Genomic DNA, 14,642 nt, shown 5'->3' with positions numbered 1-14,642 from the left:
TCCTGATTTTAAGGCATTTCCAAGCCTCGGCAAAAGCAGACAGAGGTGTTTTTTGTTGTTGTTGTTGGGTTTGTTTGGCAGTGACCCTGGCTTCATTGCAGTGGCATCTTAGAAAATGAGCAGCTTCCTCTGCACATCTCCCCCCCCCCCTCTTCCTGCAGCTGGCACATCCAGCCCTTGGTCTCAACCAAGCTCAAAACTCATGTTCCCAAACCACAGCTGGAGGGTCTGGCACTTCCCTCCCGACCCGCAGAGCCCCTGGTTTAGCTCCACCTGGGGATGAAAATGCCAACAGTCCATCCCTTTCACCAGGCAGCCACTCTGCTTCCCCCCCCAGGAACCACAACTGACCTACAGCAGCCACTTAAAATGTGGTATTGCCACCTCCCCCCCTTCCCCCAGCAGCCATCCCACAGAGGGCACAGCCCCCCGGGAGATATTTACCCACTGGCTTTGCAGAGGAATGTCACTGGATGGGGCAGAGACGTGGTGAGGGATGGGGGGGGGCAGGGATTGATTTGAATCAAGAAGGAAAAAAGAAACCCAAGTGGTTTTTCCACCACCACCTTCCCCTCTGTTCCATCTGAGCTCGCCCTGAGAAAAGGAACCCGGACTTGTCATGGCTCAAATCTGAGTGCCAAGAACCAGCATTTGGAAAGGTGAAGCCCTTGGTACAGGGGCACTGCAGGGGGTGCCAGGAACTGCTGGGAAACCTGCAGTGTGATTAATTCACGCTGGACACCTGGGGGGCTCTTCCAGCTTGACCCTGCACGCTCCAGCCAGCAGGTTTGACCCAGAGCAATGCCAGGTGGGCAAGGGACACCAGTTGTGTCCCAGAGGTGGAAAGGGGCAGGGATGCTACCCAGCATCAGTACATTCTTCCCACGGAGAAGGAACCTGAGTGGGTGGTTTCTTTCACAGCTGCAATCCCCTTGTCCTTCTGCTTGCAGGAGGTTCAGTGTCTGCAGTGCAGTGTGTGCAGACACCCCCATCCAGCAACACACACACTGGCTTTGTACCTGGCACCAGAGTTTTTTGCTTTCAAGGTTTGCAGGGAGGAAGAAAACCCTTGAAAAGCCTCCTCCCAAACTGAGCTGCCCCAGCAGCTGCTTCCTGCCCCACTGGAGCTGGTGCTGCTGGGCTGGAAGAGGCCCAAGGACCTTTGCTGATGGTGTGGAAGCCCCTGTCTTGCACTGAGCATGGCAAAAACCTGGAAGTCCCAAGTAAAACTCCCATTTCTCTTCCTGGGAGAGGCTCTGATAGCAGCTCCAGACATGCTGGCCAGCTGAAATCATCCTCATGGCAGACAGAGATGCCCAGAGGCTGGGAAACAGACGTGGGGTATGGAAGGACACATCCAACAGGTATTGGGAAAGTGAAAAGGGAGCCAGTCCCCTGCCCTCACAGCCCTGTGCTGGGGCAGGGAGACACTTCCAGGCCTCAAAGATGTGCTGCAAGTTCTCCCTGGTGCACGGGAGGGCAAGGCTTGGTACACAGAAGCTCTTGGGAAGAGCAGCCAGGGCAAGCAGGTGGTGAGGACATGTCTGGATAAACATAAGGCGTGGAAATGAGGTTTCACAGCTGCTCCTGAACACGTCCCAGAGGAGGAGAAGGAGAAGTGCCAACAGACTGAACCAGCACCTCGCCCCACAGCACCTCTCAGTCCAGCAGTCATAAGACAACCAAAGAGCAATGCTTTTCTGCCTGCTCAGAGCAGACCTTGGTCTCTCTTCCAGTGCATGGCATCCCTGATTTTAACAGAGCATAAAGGAGAAAAGCACTTGAGATTCTGACTCACATAAATTATAGTGAGAGGAAGGGGAGGAGGAGGGGGACAGGGTGAACAGGGGGCCACGAGAAGGCTTGACAGGCCCCAAAGCAGGGGGACAATTCTTGCTTCTCTCTCTGGTGGCCACTTCCCCACTCCTGGGGGGTGCTTTGGGGCCAAGCTGGAGGTGAGAAGATGGTGAATCCATGAAGATCTCTCCAGCACCAGCATCCTCTCCCCCGCAGGAGTGAACAACAACCCAAGAACACAAGTCAGGAGGGTGGGGGGGGTTGGGAAACAAATAAAATCACCCAAAAAGAAGCTTCAAGTATGAATAAGATTTACAATGCAGGTGCAACGGGGGAAGTTCTTCTGTCACTTCTTGGAGACTTGGTTGAAGGTTTGTTCTTTGTTGCTGCTGTTTGATTTACAGAGTCTGACTGACCTGGAGAGACTGCAACCGAACCAGTAACCCAACAAAAAAGAAAAGGTGTTTCCTCCCCTCCCTTTCCACCCTCCCCCCCCCCCAAAATAAAAAAAGCAATAAGTTTACAAAAATAGAAAATAATTACAGCAAGAGGCAGGAGGGAGGGCAGAAGGAAAGGGTCCCTGGGGGGGTCTATTTGGCTGAGCAGTGTGATATCGTGGGGTTGTTTAAAGCGTCCTCCACCAGGTGCAGCTCTTGGCGGTCGACAGTCACGTCCCTTATGCAGCCAACAAAGCCAGTGCTGTAGGCCTTGGGCAGCCTGTGGGCCACACTCAGCTTCTCCAGCCCCCCTGCAAGACACCAGGCAGGAGATGGGTTAGGAGGACAAGGGAGAAGGGACACGATGCTCTGAAGGCCAGCAGTGCAGGCAGCATCCCCCCCCAACCCCAGCAGTGCAGGTGCTGCTGGGAACACCCTCAACAACAGGGAAAAACACCACCTCTTCTCCTTGGTTAGTATTTGTTGGCCTGGAAATCAGAGAAATGCCAGTGCCAACCAATGCATGTGGGTTTCCTGGACACTAGCAATCAGTAACCCGCAGTCTAAAATATCAATTCAACTTCAAAGACTCCATTTCTTTGGAGGTTGGTCCCAGATTCCAACTAGATTTTATTTCAGTTCCTGAAATGCCAATTCTGGCTGATTCCAGGCCCTGAGGTTAGGAAGGGCTGCTTGCAAACAAGACCTTGGGAAGAGCCAGTGGGGAAGACAAGGAAAAATATCTCATGGAAAAATCCTGCTGTCCTCAGAACTTCTCTGTCCATTGCAGGTGCAGACATGGCACCAGGGACACTGTCTTTGCAGATGTGAGGCTACATTTTGGAGTGGGATCTTTGTCATGGACCTGAAACTACAGGATTAGACTGGGGACGTAAGAAAGATGCTTCAGACAAGTGTCAAGAGAAGCTCATTCACTGTTTCTTCATTGCAGGTGACCAAAATCACCCAGAGGAACATTTCTGCCCACTGATTTCTGTGGTACTTGTGCCCATTTTGGAACCCTGGGACTGCTACAGCACCTGCCTGAGGAGCAGCCTGGTCCTGAACCCACAGGTGGAGTCTGGCATGGTCTGCTTGTTCTGTGTTATGCAAATCAAGCCACATTTGAAACCTGGGTATTTAGTTATTTCCAGAGAGAAACATCCTTCTCTCACCCTTTGGGAACCAGAGTCACCCTAACAAGTAACACTAGGGAGAGTCTTGACCTAAGAGAGTCAAAGCCACCTGGGAGGCAAAGCTGTTCCCTGGAAACCAGTGAGGGAGCATCAAAAGCTCCAGCTCTGAGCCCCCAGCAGAGGAGGTTCACCCCAACTCACCCAGCCACAGGGCCCCATCTGTGTCCAGCTGTGTTGCACCAAGAGGAGAAGAGCCAGCAATGGGAGCTTCATTGCCAACCTGAAGGGAACCTTCTCTCTGTACCCTGGAGAGAGGGAAGAAACAGAAGATGGTTAGAAACCTTGGAGGAAAAACCTCTGCTTGATGCTAAATCCAGACTCTGGGCAGCATCAGCCCTTCTCTGCTGGAGTGTGGAGCAGAGCTTGCCCTCAGGCCATGCAGCACGGGGTGGTCCTGGGTGTGATGGTGGCAAGTTCTCCCCTCCAGCATAGCTTCCAGAAACATCCTGTGAGATTTACCTATCTCACTGAAAAAATGTTGCTTTGGGGTGGGAGATGAGCCTGAGCCCACCCTGGCATCCCCCAGCCCTCCCAGCAGCCCCCAGCCCTCCCAGCAGCCCCCAGCCCTCCCAGCCCTTCCAGCAGCCTCCCCCTTGGAGCCACAGCAGCAATGCCCGGCACGCCGGGCACCTGATCCTGCACCACTCCCACCACCCATAAAAATAAAAGGGACATCTCGGGCTCAACATGAACAGAATGTCAACCCCTTGGCCAGCTAAAATAAAAGGCATGAACCTTCTGTCCCTCCTCGAGCTGCCCCTTTGACATTTCCAGGCGTGCCACGACGTGCCCCTCCGACGTGGCACTGCCCACATGCCTCTCCTCTATTCTTATCCAAGAGGAGTGACCCTGATGACTTAGAGACATGATTTAAGCACTGAACGGGTAGATTAGGTTATGGTTGGTGGATCTAAGTTATGGTTGGACTTGATGATCTTCAAGGTCCTTTCCAAGCAGGATGATTCTGTGACCCTTGGGGATCAGAGGGCGTGGGAGCCACAGCTCCCCGGTTCACAGCTCCCCCACCCTGGAGCAACCAGCCATGCCCTGCTCCCCTCCACACCTGGATGCTTTGATGTGAATCCACTGGTTGGTGTTGACGGGGACTGTGGATCGCAGGACAACAGGCTTGGAGCCCAGGTCATAGGTCATCTGCACAAACCCATCCACGATGGCCAGGGCGATGTAGTCCGAGCGCTCCAGCCCCTTCCCGCTCCACAGGAGCAGCCCCTGCGTGGCCTCTGTCTTGATGCTCAGCTCAAAGTGGTTGGCCTGCAGGGCCTTCTCACTGGGGGAGGAGAAGACAGAGGAGTGAAAAACATGGCTACAAAGCAGCAGGCAGCTCCTCAGAGCTGCTCTGCTCCAGCCAACTAGCTCAGCTGCTGAGGACCTGCAGCTCCCCTCCCGGGCAGGGGGTCACTCTCAGTCCCCACCTGCTGCACCTGAGGGGTTGCAGCCTCTGCCTGCTCAGGTGGGTGGGGAGCAGATGGAAAGCTCTGAGCCAGGCCATGGGATCAAGGGCATGGCTCTCTGGAGGGCTCTGAGGCAGCTCCTGCTCAGGAGCACTGCCAGCACTGGATGAGGGCAGCTGTGGCATCTGCCTGGATGAGCTTGGGAACACCAAGACTGGAGCTCCTCCACCTTCCTGCTGCCCTTCCAGACTGCACAGTTCTCCTACATCCAACTTGAACCTCCAAGGACACGTGCTGGAGCTGCTGCCCCTTGCTTTTGCCCTCTATGGAGCACAAGGTTCAGACACATCAGCCCCTACCAGCTGTGACACACAGGTCTTGGTTTCTACTCCTCACACATGGTCCCTGAGGGAAGAGGTCTGGTAAGGGGGCTGGTGAACAGCACCAGGCCAGCCCTGATCCAGCCAGCAGAAGGATGTTCCCCATGGAACTGCCTTGGATCTGGGAGCACTCAGAAGAAAGAGGGCTCTCCTGGCTGCAGGCAGAGGCCAAGCTGAGGTCAGCACCATTTCACCAATCCCCCTGGCAGGTATCTGAGGTGCAGGAAGGCACTTGGACATGGTATCATTTCCCAAGGGAGGGATGAAGGAAGGCCAGGATGTCCCCCAGGTTGGCCTCTCCATCTTTGCTCAGTCCCTGCTGGAACAGGCAACAGGTGAAGTTGCTGATTTGGAGTCACCCTCCAATCTCCTGGGGGGCTGACATGTATGTACACATGGACAAGACAACATGGGCAACACAGACAGCTTTTTATTCCCAAGGGACACTGTGTCCAGCAGGCTGGACAAGGGCTGTGCTGCTGAGGAGCTGCTGGAAGGACAGGGCCTCCTTCCCCTTTCCTCCCATCCCCTGCAGAGCTGCATCCCTCACCAACAAAAACCCAAAGGAGAGGACACAAAGGACACACACACACACACACACAGACATGCAGAGGCAGCAAGAGCAGAGCAGGAGACACCAGAAGCCTGGCACAGACTCACCTGGGCTCCACGGGGTAGTCCAGGGCTTCAGGACTTAGATGTGGGAAGAAAGGGGAGCGGGCGATAAGCGCAGGGCAGCAGGAACCCCCCCTCCTGGCACTGCCCCTCACCCCACCCAACAACCCCCCGGGTCAGTGGGAAACTCAGCCCCTGCCCTTGGGATGGAGGTTCCTCAAGGCAGGAGACAAGTTTGCAAGTTGTTGCTCAGCCATCACATCAAGGTGGCCTTGCCCCGGGGATGTGGGGGCTCCACAAGGCTCTCCTGGGTCAGGACCAGCACTGGTTCTGCTGGGCTCTGCATCCCAGGGTGGAGCAGAGAGCAGCACTGCTGGGGGAAGGCAGCTTTTGGTCCTGCACAAGGACTTTTTTTCCCAGGCAGACCTGCAGGCAGGAGCACCAAGACTGGAGCTCCTCCATCTCCCTGCTGAGCTGAGCAGGGGCTGCATGGTTCTCCTGCTGGTTCTGTGGGACCCTGCAGAGGGGGTGCCCATCTGGGCAGGGTGTTGAAATCCACACACAGAGCCTCTGAGTCAGTCCTGGAGCACTTGGGCAGCAAGGGGGTGTGTGGAGATGGGGAAACCCAGCAGGCCAGCTGTCCTGCTGGCACTGCCCACCAGCCCCAGGGGCTACAGGCACCACAAGCAGCTCCAACTAGATGTGTCTATAAAAATGGACCCTCAAAACAAGAGATGTTTGGGCACGTCTGGGCCAGCAGAGCCCAGAGAAGCAAATGGAGCATTAGTCCTGCCCAAGGCACACCCTGGGATCTGCCTGGAGGCAGGAAAAAAAGACTTCTATGGGCAGCCCAACGGGTGCTTCAGGCCTGGGAGGCCAGTGGGTGCTGCTGCCACCTCCCAGCAGAGGGACCTGGGGTGCTCAGCCCCCCTGCAGGATGGGGCATGCACAGCCAGAGTGGGCTGGCTTGGGTGGGAGTGGGGACCTGCCCTCTGGGGAGCAGGGGGAGAGGCAGGACACCCAGGCAGCAGCTTCCTGCTCCTCTGCAGGGATGGGGTCTGTGCACCCTGCCCTGTGGCCACCCCCTGCCTCACCACTCCAGGGCACTGTCTAGGTCAGGAGGATGTTTGGCTCCTCAGAAACCCTTTCCAAAACACCAGAGCACCCCCTAAACTGCTGTGACCATGCAGGCCAGGGGCTCTGTGGCCCCTCAGGTGTTGCCATGCACACATGCACAAAACAGCCTCCCCAGGCTCTGCCTGACCCCAGCTGGTAGAAAATGAGGTGAAATGGGGATGTGACAGGCAGGAGTCACTCCAGCTGTTCCCCCTGCAGTGGGGGACAGAGGAACTAGAGCTTCTCTTCCAACTCCTGCTCAGCAAGACAGACAGACAGCAAACCCAACAGCTGCCAAACCTGCTCTAACGAAGAAGCCCTTCTCCAAATCCACCTGCCCAGGTGGCTCTCCTGGCTGCACTGCACATGAGGCCTTTGCCCCTGCCATGCACCCCTGTCCACAGAATGTTCTGGCACCAGCCTGGCCTCCTTGCTGTGGCAGCAACCCCACATCCCTGCTGGAAAAATCAGGGCAGGATTAGCACCTCCCACCTCCACTGCCCATGCCTTTGCTGCTGATGGAAGTCACAGGAATTGTCTTTCATGCTCACTCACTTAACCTAAGGCTAAGCTGCACAGACCATCTTGGTTGGAGAAGACCTTTCAGATCAAGTCCAATCATTATCCCAGCCCTGCCAAGGCCACCACTAACCCGTGTCCCTCAGCACCACAGCTACATGGCTTTGAAATTCCTCCAGGGATGGGGACTCCACCACTGCCCTGGGCAGCCTGACAACCCTTGCCATGATTGAATTGTTCCTAATATCCAATCTAAACCATCCTCCTCCCCCTGCCCTGTGCTGCCCCTGTGGGTGGGCTGGTGGTCAGGGTGGCAATGGTGGACGTGGTGGGGGGCAGATGGTTGCAGGGAGGAGCTGGGCAGTGGGGAGGACTGTACTTACACAGGGATCTCATTGGTCAGGTGGCTTGAAAGCAAAGAAACAAGGACATTGAGAAGAGATGGACAGACAGAGACTGACAAACAACAGGGCAAGACAGACACCCCTCCCAGGCAGAGGAACCTGAGGGTGTACGAGGCAGATGGATGGAGCCCAATCCAATACCCTGTCCCAGACCTGTGGTGGAGCTGGGAATTAATCACAGGGGCTGTAGGAGCACAGTGCTGAGGACAGACACCCAGCCAGGCTGCAGTGGACCATGTCTCCTGTAGGAGATAATCCAGCCCAAAGGCAGAGGAGGAGCTCAGGCAGCAGCTGTGCAGTGGGCTCCACTGGTCTGGAGAGAGACCTCAGGAACCAGGACAGACCCAGAGACCACAGGGTCCAAACACACAGCTCCAGCTGGTGGGGTTAGGGTGGAGAAGGTGCTGGAGAAGGTTATCCAGGTCCCACAGCAGTGGCAGCCTGTCCCTGCTGGCAGGTCCAGCCCTTGCTGCACAAACAGCCACACAAAGGACCTGGCAGACAGGTGGGAATTGACCCACACACAAGCAGAGCTTCCTCTCCCCTCAGCACAGCCCATCCCCACCCTGACCATTCTCAGCCAGCTTTAGCCCACTCCCCAGCCAGACCAGGCCAGCCCTCAAGGTGGCCCACACACTGCACAATGAGACCATCCAGACCTGAGGTTGTCCAGGTGCTGCCCCAGCCCTTTGCCAACCAGGGAGCTTCAGAGGTCAGGGCTGGAGGGGAGCCCTCAGCATCCCAGTTTGGCTCACCCCTCTTTCAGCACTGCACCTGGACCCCTTCCACCCAAGCTCTTCTTCCTGCCAACAGTCCTAACTCCTTATTTTGACCCTGGTTCAGCTCAGCAGCCAAGTTACCTCTTTGTCACAGCGTTGTGATACTCCATGTAGGTCCTACCATCAAAAGCAATGGCCTCTGCATCTCCAGCAGCCTTCTCAATGATCACTGGAGGAGAGAAAAAGAGCAGCTGTCAAGCAATGCAGCATGGCCTGGCTGTCCCTGGAGACTGGGAACATCTCCCTTTCCACTAAGCACTCATCACAGGATGAGGGCCTGCACAAACCTGCCATCCCTTGGGGCATGGCAGCACTGGGGCACCCTAAGCAAGCCCCTGCAAAGGGTTGCTGTGGCTTTAGAGCTGGGAGTTTGGGCCATGGTCCCTGCTTTGCAGCCAGCTGTGATGAAACCTGCAGCCTCGAGGGCTTCCTGGCTGAAGCTGGGGAGGAACCTGGACTTGGTGATGGCCCAAGTGCTGATCTCAGGAGGCAGAAGGAAAGAAACCCTGATCTGGAGACAGCCAGGCATGGCTCAGGCCCTCCAGGTGTATCTGCTATGGCACCAAACCACATTTCCCTGCCCCAGGCTGCTTCAAGAACCATAAGAACAGGGTCCCCTGGGTCCCCACCCAGCAGCCACGAGGACAAGACCTCAGGCTCGGCCACGGGAGCAGTGTGATTGCCACATCTGGCTAGTGGGTGAGGGTCTGTGCCAGCCCTGCCCTGTCTCACCTTTCTCACAGTGGGCTCCAGAGAAGCCCCTCTGGCAGGTACACTGGTATCTCTCCAGCCGGGGGCTGCAGGTGCCCCCATTCTGGCACGGGTTGGGCTTCTGGGTGCAGGGGTGGCCTCGGAAAGGGGAGATCTCGGTGGCGTTGAGGATGTTCTGCTTCTTCAGCACAGGCACCCCCTTGATGGAGATCTGGCAGGTGTAAGAAAGGAGGAGCACAAGAGTCAGCCTTCATCACCCCACCTCTCTGCAGGGTCAGCACCCTTGGGGGGAAAAGGGGAGACAGGAACCCAGCCCCAAACCCCAGCTCTAATGCACCCCACCTCCCCCTTCTGCCACCCACTGCTGTTCAACCAGGCCCAAAGGGCAGAGGGACCCATGTGCCAGGGCAGCCCCTTCCCAGGCTTGTCCCCCTCCAGCAGTGCTGGTGGAGATGGCACATCTGCCAGCCAGCCAGCTGCCCCAGGCTCCCTGCTGGGGCCTTACCCTCTGCACAGCTCCATCGAAGCCGGTGGAGATGGCAGCTGCTCGAGCCAGTTTGCTGAAATCAGGGGCTCCCCCCACATAAAATGGCTCCTTCAGGTTCAGGAAGGTGTGAGGGACCTGGAGGGGAGAGGGGAAAAGGTGAGATGGAGGGAGAAGATGTCCCAGCTCTGTGGGGACGAGAGGAGGCTGCGAGCAGGGCAGCTCTGCAGGCAGAGCAGGCACCAGGGCACAGCCAGAAGCTGGGCTGGTGTGGAAAGAAAACAACCCCTGCCTGTGCATTTTCTCCTGAATTTAATTTGTGTGAGATGCTGTTCTGATGCCCTCAGGTGTGGAGGGCTCTGCCTTGGTGTGGCCCCCAAAACCAAGTCAACAAATAGTGCTTCACTCTCACCAGGGCTCAAGCCAAACTCAGAGCAGATGGATTCAGCTTGGGTTCATCTGCCTGCTGCTGGTCCCTGACAGCAAATGGCCAGAGGAGGTTCTCCTGCATCTCCTGGAGCCATGAGTTTGGAAGAGAAAAGACCCTTCCTTGCTGTCACCCTGCAGCCCCGACTGCCCAGCTGAGTCCCAGGTGACCCTTCAGCCACAGGGTTCACACAACAGGAGTGATGTCCCCTCCTGGGCACCTGGGATAGACCCAGAGGCACAGCAGGGAGGCAAAGATGCAGTTACATCCATCACTAACTAATGCTTTGTGGAGTTAACACAGGAAACATGACCAGATTAATTGAAATGCTTCTGAAACAAAATGTAAAGACTGGCTGGACACTAATGAGGGAAGAGGAAACAAGTGTCTCTAATCTACAGAGATCCTAAAGCTGCTTGGTCAGATGGGAAGGGGAGTGAGTGAAACACTGAGATCTGGATGGAAAACAAACAAAAAAAAAGAGCAACATGCCAATGGCAGATGAGATGGAGGTGCAGTGGGTCATACTTATCTTTACCTTACGGGATTTCTGGGATCCAGACAGCAGGGGAGGGAAAAATACAAATGAAAATCAAAGGGAGAGAGAGAAAGAGAGAAAAGGAGATCAGTGGGTAACATCATAACATGCAGGGTGGCCCAGAGCATCCTGCAACCAGTGCCCAGGAGAGCCAGGGCAGAGGAGGGGGCCTGCAGAAGACAACAGGAGGGGCCAGTGCCAACCAGGGGTAACCTTTGCTTGTAGAGAAGCTTGGAAGGATGAGAGGGAGGGGAGGAAGAGATTCCAGCTTTGGCAGGAATGGTGCATCACCTTTCTAGGTGGGTCTTAAGGATGAGTTCAGCAGCAATTGGAGCTTTTCCTGCATCACCAGCTTCCCCACCAGGAAGGCAGATGGAAGGAAGGCCAATGGCCCTGCCCTGAAACCCCAGGAAGCTGCTGTTTGAGCAGAAGCAGGGGTGCAGTGGGGCCAGGGCACAGGGAAAAGCCAGAGAGACAAGCTGCCAGCTGGGAGGCAGAGGAAAGGCACTCGTGGATCCAGCAGCAACAGTGCAAAGGGGCTTTTAGTGCTCCCTGGCTCCCTCCCAGCCCAGCTGTCTGTGCAGCCAGCACCAAAAACCAGGGCCCCAAGGAGCAGGGCATGCAAAAGGGCTGCAGCTCTGATGGTGGGGGACCAGGAGGAAGAGCTGAAGGGCTGTGCCACTGCTGTCCTACAGCAGCAGGGCCAGGCAGCAGAGCAGCTGGGAGGGGCAGGCAAGCTCTGCCCTGCAGCATCCTCTGCTCCCCAGGTCTTACCCACATCTCCTCCACCCTTAAAGCCACACACCACAGGGACTGAAAGCCCAAGAGCCTGGGGACTTCTCAGCTTATTTCACAGATGGAGGAGCAGGACTGGAAGCCCAGAGAGCTCTCCCTGCTCCACCAACTCACCGGTGACTCTCCCATCACGATGTCACCGCTGTCGATCGTCATCATCCCCTTGCGCCCGTTCCTCTCCAACAGGACACTGATCCAGGTGTTGAGGGGAACTGGCTCTTTGCTCCTGGGGGTGGGAAGGGAGGAGAAGACACATGGGTGAGAGGTTTGCCGTGATCACCTGCAAACACAGAGCTGGAAACCTCCCCTAACCAGTTTGGCCTGCCCAGATCATGACTGCAAACAGCCATGGGCAGTAGGAAGCCTGCTGCCCCCTGCTCCCCTGTGGTTTTCTGGGGAGGGGACCCCAAAGCCAGTGCTGGACACTGAAAGCCACCACTGTCCCTCCCCTGCCTCTTGTCACCACCCTGCAGAGCCCCCCAGCCCCGTGCCCACCCTACCTGAGCACAGCTGCCCCTTTGCCCAGGTCGTATCTGTACTCCAGGTAGCCATCGTGTAAGGCCAGAGAGACAAAGTCCCCTTTGCCATCTGTCTTCTGCCCATTGTAGAAGATCATGCCACTGGGGCTCTTGGCCAGGAACACAACTTCCATGGACATTTTGTCCCTGAGGAGAGAAGGATTATGGATACCCTCCAATCCAGCTGCTCACACGCTCCCTTCCTCCACCCTGTGTGCCCACCCCTTGGAAGAGCTCTGGGACTACAGGCATGGCAGGGATGCCACTACACCTGGGGCATTCAGGATGCTGCTCCACAGTGACTATTTACCCAGCCTGGTCCAAAACTGAAGCCCCAAGGGTAGGGTGCTGGCTCAGCCTGGCTGCAGGGATGCTGGCCATGCCAGTCCCAGGGGATAAAACCTCAGGCAGGTGAAAGGGAAGGTCTCCAGGGAGAGCCATCCTGTGAGAAGTGAGGTTCAGAGCTGCCTCCCCCAAACCAGCCCTGCAGGTGATGCCCTGGCCTGCCCCTCTGCCACTCCCTGGCACTTACTGAAGGTCAGGAACGAAGGTCTGCAGCCCATTCAGCTCCAGGTAGGAGAAGCCATTGAACGCCGGGAGGAAGGGCATGGTGTGGTCCTGCTCTGTCACTGGGCACAAACGAGGGAATGGTGAGGGTGAGGAGGCAGAGCAGCTTCAGCCAGTGCCCCAGAGCCACAGCAGGTGAGACCTCCTGGCTCCCCAGGCTGGGGAAATGAGCACCTGCAGTTCCACCCCCGTCCCCAGCCCCGCTCCTCTGCCAGCTCCCGTCCCACCTCGCTCGCAGAAGTCTCCTTCCCGGCCCATGGGACAGGCACACAAGGCACCTCCCTCCGGCAGCACCAGGCAGGTGGCAGAGACGTGGCAGGGCGACGGGTCGCAGGGGTTCCTCTCGTCAGCACAAGTTGGGCCTGCAGCACAAGAGGCAGCACCTCAAACCCACAGCCAGCAGGCACGACTCGGCCAGAGACAAACGTCTCTGACGTCTCCTGATGGCCCTTCCAGCCTCCTTCTCCTGTCTCAGGTTGGATTCCCACGGCCCCAAAGAAGCCCCCCTGCAAATGGCAGGAAACCCCCCTGCCAGCCTGTGCCCCTGAAATGCAAGGGGGAATTATCTGTGCATGAGACAGGGACAGGTGTGCATCCCAGATCAACTACTTCACTGGATGCAGGTTCATCCCCCTGCTCCCTCCAACCCCCCTCCCCACACCTCCCAGCCCCAGGAGGCTCTGGGACCCCTGAGGGCCAAGCAGTGGGAGCAGGACCCCCAGCCCCGCTGTGCTCTGCCCCTGCCCGTACCGGTGTAGCTGTGCAGGCACTGGCAGTGGAACATCTCGGCCTCCCTGGCGCGGCAGATGCCCCCGTGGCGGCAGGGGTTGGGCTGGCAGGGGTCGTTGCCGCACTCGCCCACGGCGCTGCCGTACAGCACCTCGGTGCCCTTCTCCCGCAGGTCGTACAGCTGGTTGTTCACGTCCAGCAGGCGGATGCAGCCCCTCAGGCCGCCCGCGGCTGCCGTGCGATCTGCCACCCTGGGGGGAGAGGGCAAAGTGGGCTGGGGAGTGGGGGGCTCGGGGTTGGGCCCCGAGGACGGACCCGCGGAGGCTCTGCCAGGGAGGCTGCACATCCCCAGCTCAGGGAGGAGCCCCAGCTCCACAGCATCCCCCAGCCATGGGCAGCACGGCCAGGGCAGGGCTGCAGCCACCACGGCTCCTGCACAGGAGGTGCTGAGACAACCAGGACACCTCATTTCCACAGCCAGGACACCTCACCCACACAACCAGACCACCTCACCCACACACAACCAGGGCACCTCACCCCCACAACCAAGGCACCTCACCCCCAATACCAGGGCACCTCACCCCCACAACCAAGGCACCTCACCCACACCACCAGACCACCTCACCCCTACACAACCAGGGCACCTCACCCACACAACCAGGGCACCTCACCCACACAACCAGGGCACCTCACCCACACAACCAAGGCACCTCACCCACACAACCAGGGCACTTCACCCACACACAACCAGACCACCTCACCCACACCACCAGACCACCTCACCCCCACACAACCACGGCACCTCACCCCCACAACCAGACCACCTCACCCACACCACCAGACCACCTCACCCCCACACAACCAGGGCACCTCACCCCCACAACCAAGGCACCTCACCCCCAATACCAGGGCACCTCACCCCCACAACCAAGGCACCTCACCCACACCACCAGACCACCTCACCCCTACACAACCAGGGCACCTCACCCACACAACCAGGGCACCTCACCCACACAACCAGGGCACCTCATTTCCACAGCCAGGACACCTCACCCACACACACCCAGGACACCTCACCTCCCCAACCAGGACACCTGATTTTCACAACCAGACCACCTCACCCCCACACAACCAGACCACCTCACCCACACACCACCAGGACACCTCACCCCCACCACCAGGACACCTCACCCCCACACCCAGACCACCCCACCCCCC

At 57.6% G+C, this 14,642-nt stretch overlaps 1 protein-coding gene across 1 annotated transcript in view; it reads right to left on the bottom strand.

Moving 5' to 3' along the window:
* Window positions 1–2,079: 2,079 nt before the first annotated feature.
* AGRN (agrin) overlaps window positions 2,080–14,642 on the bottom strand; it is a 124,935-nt gene continuing 112,372 nt past the window's right edge. The window contains exons 29-42 of the mRNA XM_010005260.1: window positions 13,446–13,675; window positions 12,923–13,057; window positions 12,675–12,757; window positions 12,611–12,626; window positions 12,111–12,270; window positions 11,725–11,836; window positions 10,816–10,827; window positions 9,872–9,988; window positions 9,388–9,577; window positions 8,737–8,824; window positions 5,883–5,915; window positions 4,494–4,718; window positions 3,572–3,675; window positions 2,080–2,545 (exon numbers count right to left, since the gene is read on the bottom strand). Of these exons, the coding sequence (XP_010003562.1) occupies window positions 2,388–2,545; window positions 3,572–3,675; window positions 4,494–4,718; window positions 5,883–5,915; window positions 8,737–8,824; window positions 9,388–9,577; window positions 9,872–9,988; window positions 10,816–10,827; window positions 11,725–11,836; window positions 12,111–12,270; window positions 12,611–12,626; window positions 12,675–12,757; window positions 12,923–13,057; window positions 13,446–13,675 (1,663 nt within the window). The 3' untranslated portion in view covers window positions 2,080–2,387. The remainder of the gene's footprint in view (window positions 2,546–3,571; window positions 3,676–4,493; window positions 4,719–5,882; window positions 5,916–8,736; window positions 8,825–9,387; window positions 9,578–9,871; window positions 9,989–10,815; window positions 10,828–11,724; window positions 11,837–12,110; window positions 12,271–12,610; window positions 12,627–12,674; window positions 12,758–12,922; window positions 13,058–13,445; window positions 13,676–14,642) is intronic.

Source organism: Chaetura pelagica, unplaced genomic scaffold (genome assembly GCF_000747805.2).
Source record: "Chaetura pelagica isolate M959 unplaced genomic scaffold, ChaPel_1.0 scaffold159, whole genome shotgun sequence".
Taxonomy (NCBI): domain Eukaryota; kingdom Metazoa; phylum Chordata; class Aves; order Apodiformes; family Apodidae; genus Chaetura; species Chaetura pelagica.
The sequence above is the reverse complement of the archived record's forward strand: the minus strand, read 5'-3'. Positions and strand labels throughout refer to the sequence as shown.